This window comes from Hydra vulgaris, chromosome 03, assembly GCF_038396675.1.
Source record: "Hydra vulgaris chromosome 03, alternate assembly HydraT2T_AEP".
Classification (NCBI taxonomy): domain Eukaryota; kingdom Metazoa; phylum Cnidaria; class Hydrozoa; order Anthoathecata; family Hydridae; genus Hydra; species Hydra vulgaris.
The window spans coordinates 67,684,280-67,695,000 of record NC_088922.1 but is presented as its reverse complement, the minus strand read 5'-3'; the positions used below and the strand labels follow the sequence as shown (position 1 = coordinate 67,695,000).

General features: G+C 27.6%; 1 protein-coding gene across 1 annotated transcript; it reads right to left on the bottom strand.

The window, feature by feature from the left end:
- Positions 1-2,578: 2,578 nt before the first annotated feature.
- Positions 2,579-9,202, bottom strand: LOC100215712 (nucleoplasmin-like protein ANO39). Its single transcript, XM_065794058.1, has 13 exons — positions 9,024-9,202; positions 6,105-6,452; positions 5,742-5,872; positions 5,518-5,571; positions 4,868-4,918; positions 4,626-4,781; positions 4,229-4,363; positions 4,119-4,148; positions 3,531-3,566; positions 3,320-3,346; positions 3,212-3,244; positions 3,007-3,081; positions 2,579-2,877 (listed from the first exon to the last, which is right to left on the bottom strand). Exons 1-13 carry the CDS (start codon positions 9,052-9,054, stop codon positions 2,833-2,835), a joined length of 1,152 nt encoding a protein of 383 aa, XP_065650130.1. The 5' UTR covers positions 9,055-9,202; the 3' UTR covers positions 2,579-2,832.
- Positions 9,203-10,721: the final 1,519 nt, after the last annotated feature.

Here is a 10,721-nt window from a genome sequence, read left to right as displayed (position 1 = left end):
ATGGCCAGGAAAAACAATGAGTATGTATGATTTACCAGGAATTGCAAAAATAGCCTTACAGCATTCTCTTACACAATAAAACATAACATCTGGTTTTAGAGTGGCAGGAATATTCCCATATGATAAGGATATATTTTCAGATGCAGATTTCTAATCTCAACTCAATCTAAAGCAGGTATTGATATTAGTATATAAACTTCAATCTGCAATTCCATCTCTGGCATCATTAGAATTTTCCCCAGAGAATGTAAGACCTCTGCCAAAAGCACAACCTAGGAAAGAAATACTCACTAGATCAAAGAGAAAGTATGCAGAAATTCTTACAGATACTCCAGTAAAACAGCGACTTATGGCTGAAAAAGAAGTTAGTTCTAAAAAGAGAAAGTCTAATACTTCCACATCAACAAGCAAAAAGAAAAACATTAAAGGTGAATTAAAATGGAATTAATGTAATTTTTTGCATTAAAAAAATTGATTTTTAAACAAAATGTTATTGTGTTTTTATATCCTGAAAACAGAAAAAAACAGAACTTAAATATCCTAAATACTCCTCTTGTCTTTTTTTAAACTTAATTGTTTTTTATTTGACCAAGAGAACATTTTTTTTTCAAAAACAGTTTTTAGTTTACTAAACAAGTCAGGTATATGTGAAGTCTAACATAATAAATGTATTGCAACTCAAGGAAAATACTACTTTCTTTTATTGTAATTATAAAATTTTTGTTGCCAAATAGAAATTAAAGATTGACTAGTAATTTTTCTGTGAACTCTACAAGGCTTATTCTTTTAAAGTAATGTGTTGCAACTTGCTCCGCTCACTGTTGCAACTTGCCCCGACGCGGGGTAAGTTGCAACATTTTTTTTTTCATTTTTGTTTCACTATTGCGGAATAACTAAGTTTTATATTATATTTATCAATGTTGGATTAACATGTCACTAAGATCTATTTTATAACCCTGAAAAAAAAATTTCAAAAATAGTAAAGTTTAAGGAGATAAATGCAGTTTTATTAATTTTGTTGCAACTAGCCCCGGTCTCCCCTATTCAACAAAATGAAACAAATATATACGTTTACTTTTCTTTTTTTTAAGGCCACCTCATTACTAAAAAAATTATCGATATTAATCTAATTTCGTTCCATAAGCAAACATGGAATGGGAAACTTTCCTTAGTTTTCACATATAATCTTTTTTTTGAAGATGTTACTTTGCTAAATACAATCTGATTTAAAACACATGCATTATCAATATTTAGGTTCAGTTGGCTTTGAGCTTCAAATTATAGTTCGAAGCTCAAACTTAAATAAACTACAACCAGATGCTACCTTAACTATTATGTTAATCACAAAAGAAACTCTCGGCCCAAGGTTGTTTAATCATCTATACACCTCTCTCTCTTTCTCTCAATCAAGAAAATACCATTTGCTAGTGTCAAGTCAAAAAATGTAACACTCCGATTTGCTCAATGAAATAGGGAGTGGCGTTTATCACAATAAATAATTTTTCCACAAGTATTATAAGTTGAGTCTCAAAGAAGCGAAATTTCATAAAAGTTTAAAAAATTACAGTTTTTAAATTGGCTAGCCTGTGATAGCAAAACAGCAGCTAGGCACTGTTTTAACTGTATTTTTAGCATGTACTTGTTTTATTTATATTTATATTAGTATTCAAACATTATTAAAATTAGTTTAAAGTTAAACGGAAAAAATCTTATCATTCAAGATGCGACGAAAATTCTACAAGGGTTGTCAAAAGTATCTAGTATACATATACGAAGACTCAAATAGATTCATTATGCTTTTATATCAATATAGGAACTTCTAGTTTTCAAAAAATTTTATTTAAATTTTCACGCTATATTTGTTTATTTAAAATTTTTATGTCCAAAGATAGTTGGCTTGGCATAGTTATTGTTCAACATTTTAACGTAACGAAATACTACTCAAGCGCCGAATTGGCGGAAGCATGATTTAAACTCGCATCTTTTAACAGTCCGGGTTTTAACGTTGGTTTGACGCTCTAACCAACTGATCTATCCAGCCACATTGTTATGGAATGGAGGGCGAGCGACAACAGAACAATTCAGCCTTACTCAGGACAAGTGAATGAGGGATTGGAAGTGTTTAGACACGTTCCCTGCCTTACTCTATACCCTACGTCTTATTATAATTGACTACAATTTTTCCTCAAAATTTTTATTGGTTAGTTGGTGAATTACCGAAGACGAGATGATTACTTTTGATTAGGTTTAATTTTTGATATTTTATGATAAAACATTTGGCTGTTGATATCTACTAATTGCGACAAATTAGAAAAAAAAATATTTTTAAAAACGCACTAATTAAAAAGTTTTTTTAATTAGTGCGCAAATATTTATAAATTGACCCTCACCCATATACCTTATACGCTATGCGAAGACCTTTTCTCCCTATAAGCGTTCATACTTTACGGACGACCCCCTTTCCCCTCAGGGTAAGCGTCCAGAATCAACTACGATTTTCGATTTAAAAAAAAAAGTAATTAAAATTAGACTAAGTATACTCAGGATTGCTTTGCATGTTTTGAGACAAAAAACTTGATTAAAAAAAGGCTTTCTTCACTATAAACAGTAAAAAGTTATCGCCGTATTCTTCACAGAATTTCCACTCTAAATAAACCTTGATCATTCTGAACAAAAATCCGTTAAACAAAGTTATTAATTCTTTGAAGGATCGCGTCCAAACCTCATATTATGCATAGAAATTTCCTCGTTGAATTTAACACCGCTAGATAGCAAAATGAATTCCAAATTCATGCCTTGACACATTATTTACAATTACCTTAAGTGTACATTTTACTTTTTATTTTTTTGAACATAATCCCAAAATTCTTTTTGCGTCTAAATATAAATCATTATAGAAAAAAAAGTAACTTATACGATAAATAAGTATTTAAACTTATACGATAAATAAGTTAAATTTAGTAACCAACACATTAACAGATTATAAATAATAATATAATAACTCACTGTTTGGTCAACAACTTTCATATTATTTTTCATAAAGTTAACGAATTTATCAAATGTCTTTGGAACATTTGGAGACTAAAAGTGGAATTTCAACGAAATAATATCAAGTCACATTTAATGACTTAACATTAAAAAATTGATATAGAACTTACTCTTGTTGATAATAAATTATTATTAATTTTAAAAAACCAAAAATTCATATTACCTTGAGTAGCATCTGTTTTATTTCATCAGGAGTCTAAACAATTAACTTGTAATTAAATTTTATAAATATAACTATAACATTGTCAGTTGATTGATACTGAAATCTTACCTTTTTAGCTTGTGGTGTCTTTGCTTCCTAAATAAAAAGAATTAATTACATTTAAAATTAGTTTAACGATAAAATATACAACACATATTAAGTATGAATTAATACAGATCAATTAAAAGTTTAGTGTGTACGGAAATATAATATTTCTTAAAATCATAAAACTAATAAATAATATATTAAAAAAATTATCTCAAAAAAATTTTTTGTTAACCTTTTTAGATTGTGGTGTCTTTAGTGTATTGTTTTCCTTTAAGAAAAAAAAAAGATATTGGATAATTTTGGTAACTAAATTTAGTACATCTGCATAAGGAAATAAGTTTACTAGACTAATTGCTTTCCATTAAAAAAATTATATATACATCACAAACAATTTATAACTAAAGACAAAATTTGCTATATCATTTTTGCGCTTTGAATTTAAAAAATAAACACTTTAATATTTCAGAAAAAAAAATTGCTTTGCCACAGACTAAAAAAGAGATAAATGTATTGTAGTCAAGTCCCTGCAGCTACCGGTTTTAGTATGACACCATCATTGCGCATCTAATTCTGCAGGAGACTGAATAAGCATGAATTTTCAAATGTAAACTGACAAAAGAACGCCGAACAAATTTGGCAAAACAAACAATGGCAAAAAATGCGAACTGGTTACAAAAACTGGCATAAGCACACCAAATAAAGCTTATATGTAATTATAATATATAAATAAAGAATTTATATAATATATTATACAGTAATTTTTAGTAAAAACATAATCACAAAAAATTGTAGAAACCATAACTATTATAAAAAATAAAACCTTTTTTCCTTGTGGTGTTTTAGCTGCATCCTTAAAAGAGAAAATAATTAAAGGAAAATGCAAAGCATATTTGTAGAGAGAATAAAACAAAACAACAACAAAAAAGATACCTTTTTTCCAGGCGTTTTTTTGTCAGAAACTTTTTGATTTGATGGTGTTTTATTTTCAGTCTGGGCAGGTTTGCCATTTTGTTGTTTCTGAGGCGTTTTTTTATTTTTTTTAACAGGAGACTCTTCTTCACTCTCCTAAATAAATACATGGAAGTTGAAATATTTAATAAAAGAAATTTTGAATACTCATTTTCATTTTGCAACACCTAAAGACCAAGTGAACCATTAAAGTTTCACCTAAAGGTTCTTATTTTTTTGAAACGTTGTTACAACTCTTTAGCTCTAAAACCTTGAAATAAAAAATGATCACAGTACTTCCTGGGAAACAGCACAACTAAAACTTCTTATAAAGCATAACTTTAACACATTGAAAAAATGTATTGACTACGTTACTTACTTCTTCATCTTCCTCCTCCTCCTCATCATCATCCTCATCTTCATCATCTTCCTCCTCCTCATCTGAATCTACATCATCACCATCTTCAGGCTCATCGTCACCGTCTTCACTATCTTCATCTTCGTCTTCTTCTGCTTCATTATCCAGAAGGCTGGGCTGAATTAAATTAAAAAATAATATTATACATATCATACTACTAAAGAAATTTAAATAAAATTAATCAAAACCATATTAAGTATTACCATTTCTTCATCACTGCTTTCTTCGTTATCAGCAGCTACAACAGGCTCAACCTAGAAAGTGTAACTTTTAATATAAAAAATAATAAAAGAAACCACAAAACCCATTTAGTTAGAATTTCTTTTTATACAACGTATTCCCTCTTAAAATAAAGAGCAGTTGACCAAAAAAAAAAGAAAAAAAAAAAAAAAAGAAAAAATTTACAGCTTTATTATAACTAAATTCTTTACTGAGTTACCACTGAGACTTAAACGACTGTTTAAAGTAATGTTATGTTTTTCTAAACTTTTAAATTTGCAACATTTATCTATGAAGGCTTATACATTGCTTGCTTTTATTTTAAAGTTTCACTTTATTATCTCTTGTTTTCTAAACAACTTCCATTTATTTGAATTTTATTAATATTATGCATTATGTTATGTAATACCAACTTCTATGTTTCAAATATGTTAAAGATCAAAATGAAACAGCTTTGGTTTAGCCTTGTTAAGGCTCGCTTGTACTTTCACGAAACTAGTTAGTTACCTTTAGACACCTATTGATTTCTCATATGTACAAGTGTTCTTGAATTAAAAAATAATATTTCCTAAAATGCATTAAATGAATTTTCCTTTACCGTCAATAAAACTTGACTATTTTTTTAAAAAAATACCTTTTTCTTTTTAGCATCATTACTGGATTTATCTTGTGCTGGTCGTTTAGTAGCCTTTAGAAAAATTTTATAATTTAAGGTAATTATTTTAACTTTTAATTAAAAAAAAAAGAGCTTAAACTATTAAATAAAAACAGGTTTTGCTTTATTGAAAGTTTAATACAAAAAATTTATAATTAAAAATAGATCTTGAGTAAATTATACGTTTTATTAAAAATCATTACTTTAGTCTCAGCATTTTTGGTTTCTTCTTTAGCATCTTTAACAGCACTTTTATTGTCTGCATCAGCTACTACAGGCTTTTTAGTCTCTGTTTTAGTTTCTGTTGATTGAACAAGCTTAGGAACATCTTCATCTAAAATGCAAAATATAATTCATCATAACAACTAAAAAATAATTGAGACTAATAAAGTTCTTTTTAATTTGTTTTTCCTTAAATCCTGGATAAAATGCATTGCAAAATTGAGCAAGTGAGAGATGCAACACAAATACAAAATATATCTATATAAATGTATATAAAATATCCAAATTAAAGTGCTTGTAAAAACAACCTTAAAAAATTGGTAAAACATTTAGAATGAACTGACCTTCGCTTTCATCCTCTTCATCTTCAAAATCCAGAGGAAGAGCTTGCAAATGAACACCAGATAGAGCCAAAGGACCTGAACCCTCTTTAAGGGTAAACTTTGTTTTATTTGTAAAACCTAAATCAACGTGCACACACTCTTTACCACCAACTCTAAGAACAACAATTGGACATGTAATATCTTTTCCATTATTGTCTTCTGTGGTCACTTCAACGAGATTGCGCTCATTTTCTTTTGCTTTAAAACCCAGACAAGCAGTGCTCAACTGAAGCTTGTGCTCAACATCAGCCTCACTGTCTGTCTGTGGATCCCAAGTGAACTCTTTTTTATCCTTTGTTAAAACACAACCTAAATCATAATTACAGACAAATTAAACAAAAATTAAATTAAAAAGTTTAGAGACAATGTTATATTTCCTGTTATTTTTCTTTGAATTTATTATCTTTACACCTATTCAGATAAGAAAAGAAAAAGGATTGAATAACAAGAAAAGACTGAGCTTTTTTTTTAAAAAAATGACTGGTTTAAGAAATTTTCAGAAATATTCAGTATTTTTGTTTTTAGTTAAAAAAATAAAATTTCAATTGTAACTCATATAACCAAAATTAAAACTAAAATTACTAAACTTAAAATACCAGACAATGTACTCAGACACAACTTAAATTGGACTTCATATAAACTTAATAACATATTTACAATGACAAATTTTCTTTGAAACAACTACTCAAAAACGCGTTTGTAACCTGCTTTTTACAAATAACCAATTATTCTCCATTGGGTTTTATACACATTTTGAGGAAGTTGGATTGTAAGTTAAAAAGACCATCTGTTCTTTACTATAAAATCTGGTACATATTGTCACATAACTTAACTCCTTCCCCACCCTAGAGGACAACATAATGTCACCTAGATGCGCAACAATTTGCAAATAAACTCTAACTAGAATTGTTATAACACTTCTAATTAGAGGTTGCTATAACAAACTTTAATTAAAAGTGTTATAACAGATTAACAAATAAGTTTGACTAAATCAATAACTTGATATATACACAAATATATATCTTTCTTGATTTTATTATTCTCAAACTTTGTACCAAATAATTTGATAGCAATTTATCATGGCAATAAGCTAAAGTAACTAGGCATAATAAAGGTTGAAGATCAGCTAGCACTTACATCATTATTTATAAAACCAGCTAACTTTTATCAGGATTCAGGAGAATCTGGTGGTCATATATTATTTTCAAGTCGTGAAAAAAGTGATTTGCATGCAGTCCTTTGAGCTGTGTGTTAAGCTGAGGAAATAAAAAGCAGTTTTTATTGAATACTTTAATTGAAAATTGATTTGCTTTTTTTAAAACTTAATACTAGATATTAGGTATTCATTTAGCACTGAAAATCTAACTATCTCTGTACACTAATTAATCTTCAGTGCTGAACAAATAAGTGCACATTAAACTGCAATGAGAATAAGTAAAAGTAAGTATTCTAATAGAGTATTTAAATGAATGATTTAAGTAACACAGTAAAACTATTTAAGCTTTATTAAAAGTTGCATTAGGCAAACTTGCCAATCATATTCACCTTTCTTCATAAACTAAGCTCATATTTGTCCTCATTTTGTTAGGAGTTGGATTTGTATAATCATTAGAAGGTGAAGAAATTCAGCAAATAATGGTGCAATTTAGAACAAAGTTATTTATGCAATAATAGCATCAATATAAAGTATAACAAATATTTTAGTAAAGTTTATAAAAAATACAATTTAGGAGACAAGATGCACATTTTATTCCCCATAAATAAAAAACTGCAGTTATTCTCTTCAAATTCCATTATGAACAACTTTAAAATCTATTTTCCAAATCTATAGCTTCATTATAAATAACAGATTAAAAGCTTAAACAATGGATTAGGGCAGACACAGTTTGTTCATTGATACATACACTGAATACATAACTAGATTGTTGATTTCATACATACAATAATACAGGGATGTTATAATCTTCAGATTTATTAAAATCCACATTTATCTTCAGCGTTGGATTGTAAATCATCAACAGATTATTACATCAATAAGTCAAAATTAAATTTTAAGTAGTAAATTTATTAGTTAATAAGCAAATTGTCAAGTCATGGGTAAAAAGAGCAATTTTTATACTTGTGATAAACAAATAAATTTCCAAATTAAATTATTTAATTTGACAAATTCAAATTAAAAAAATACTTAAATACATCAAAATATGTATCTACTTTTAAACAAATTAAATCAAACAAAAAGGTGATAAAATAACATTTTTAACAAATTTAAAACTTTAAGATATCTTTTTAAACTAAAAAAAATGTCAACTGAACTGAATTATAAAGTTATATTTAGATTAGACAAATTCAGAGAACAACTGGAAAAATATAATTTTTCATAAGTCAAAAAAAATTTTAGGCTATAATTACTGTTTTTTTCAAAAGTTGTATAACTACTTGTTATCCTTTACTTCCTCTAAAGGCGTTCAACTGTAGGAATTTTCAGTACTAATAACTCGTAAAATTTGAAGTTTATTTATGATATCGTCTTACGTAGAATTAAAAAAACATTGTATATGTGAACGCTGTTATAAACATGTTATTATAACAATTATGATATAATAAAAATGTTGTAATAGAATTTCACTTATTTAATGCAATTAACGTTTGTGAATTATATATAAACAAATATCGGTTAAATATTAATAGTAAAAAATGTTATTTAATTTATAACCAATATTGTTAAACATCAAAATACATGAAGACCATAAAATAAAAAAGGGTTCACAATTGAAAATAACTATAATATGAAGCAGGTTCAACGAAGAAGTATAAAAATTAATTTGTTAAAAATACGCGATTAAATTGAAAATATAAAAAATGAAATAAATTATTTATTACCCCAAAACTCCTCTTGAGTGTCACTAGCCATTTTGTTAAACCACGTGAAAAAGAAAGCCTACTAAAAAAAAAGATAATTATAACCACGATGGACGCACGAAGACAAGTTATACTGATATACACTTTAAATATTTATTTGCAAGTGTTTGACCATACTTTATTCACATTATCGCTCAAACAAAGAACCGTTTTACATGAACATTGACGCATTCCAAAAAATCACGTACGGAAACTCGTCTATATTATTTCATTAATAAAAAAACTGATCATCTCCAATTTACTCGCATTTAATTCTAATCTATATAAATATTTTGTAAAGAAAGAATGGTTTACATTAGTAATGATATCAAAGAATAAAGTAGGTTTGAAGCAGAATCACGCAATCACGCACGGAACAGAAAAACGCAAGTTTTAGTTGCTAGATAAATAAACTTTAATTCGTCGGAAAATGTAAGTTTTAAAAGTAGATATTTTTAAATATTAGTAAAGGATTGCACTATGTATCATAGAGTCACATACAAAGAGCAATTTTTAAAATGCAGTTCATGTAGGATCATGTACGGGAGTTGTGTCTATATCAATTTTATGTAGTTATTTTTATGAAAATAAATTGCTTGTGAGAGTATTTCAAGTGAACTTTTATATCTATACAACTCATATTTAATATACTTTCGATGAGAAATAGAAGTCATCAAATATTTTAGAGTATGGAATTTAGATAATTTTCGTATATTTTTCAAACTATTGCTACATAAGAACACAGAAAAAAAAAATAAAACGATAAAAATATACATATTTAAACATTTGAAAGCCTAAAATCTGAATAAAATTTTTTTGTTATACTGGATCTTTAGGACAATTATAATAGCATGCATATTGCTATAAGCCCTAGCTTCTAATTGTAAAAAAAAAGAAAGATTGAAATTCACTTAGCAAAAAATTGCGATGATTGGAGAATGGAAACAAAAAAGCCCCAAAATTTTCGCCCCCTTCCTGTCCCAAACGTAAAAGCAACAAGTTGGTGAAATATTTTTTATCCTATTTTCAACTAGACTTATATTCATCAATAAATTTCAAGTTTCATTTTATTATTTCATTATATTATTTCATCGAGAATTGAGCATCGTGGTGAACGGACGCGTTTTTCTTTAGAGCTATAAAAAGTTAAAAAAAAAAAGTTTTGTGGATATTATTTTTACGAAATATTATTTATCTAATGTCTAAATCGGACGAATTTGTTTCCATTGTTATGATGAGGGAAATGCTAAATCTACAAAAAGAAACGACTTTATCTTTTTTTCGTGAAGCTATTTCAAGCATGAATCAAAAGTTTGATAATTTTCAAACAAGTTTTCAAGATGTTCGACGCAAACTAGACCATATAAAATCAGGATTGAATTTTGTTAGTGGCGTATGCGAAGACAAAGTTAAAACAGTAGGAGAAAAAATAAATAAGATTTGTGAAGCCTTAACAAATGTCAGAAAAATGCAGGGAAAAATATCTTTGGACAATACCGAACTAAAACAAAAGAGCGTAGATAGAAATAGGCGAAATAACTTACGAATCGATGGGGTAGTTGAAACAAACGAAGAAAAGATTGGAATATAACAAAAGAAAAAATAAAGAAACTTTTTAACGTACAACTTGGAATAGCGAAAGATATTAAGATTGAACGTGCCCATCGAGTGGAACTAGCT

Excerpts from the sequence above, each read along its gene's own strand:
- LOC100215712 (XM_065794058.1), bottom strand. The coding sequence starts at position 9,054 with ATGGCTAGTGACACTCAAGAGGAGTTTTGGG. Across the intron at positions 6,453-9,023 it reads CACTCAAGAGGAGTTTTGGG|GTTGTGTTTTAACAAAGGAT; the intron begins GTAATAAATAAT and ends ATTATGATTTAG. Across the intron at positions 4,149-4,228 it reads AAAAAACGCCTGGAAAAAAG|GATGCAGCTAAAACACCACA; the intron begins GTATCTTTTTTG and ends TTCTCTTTTAAG.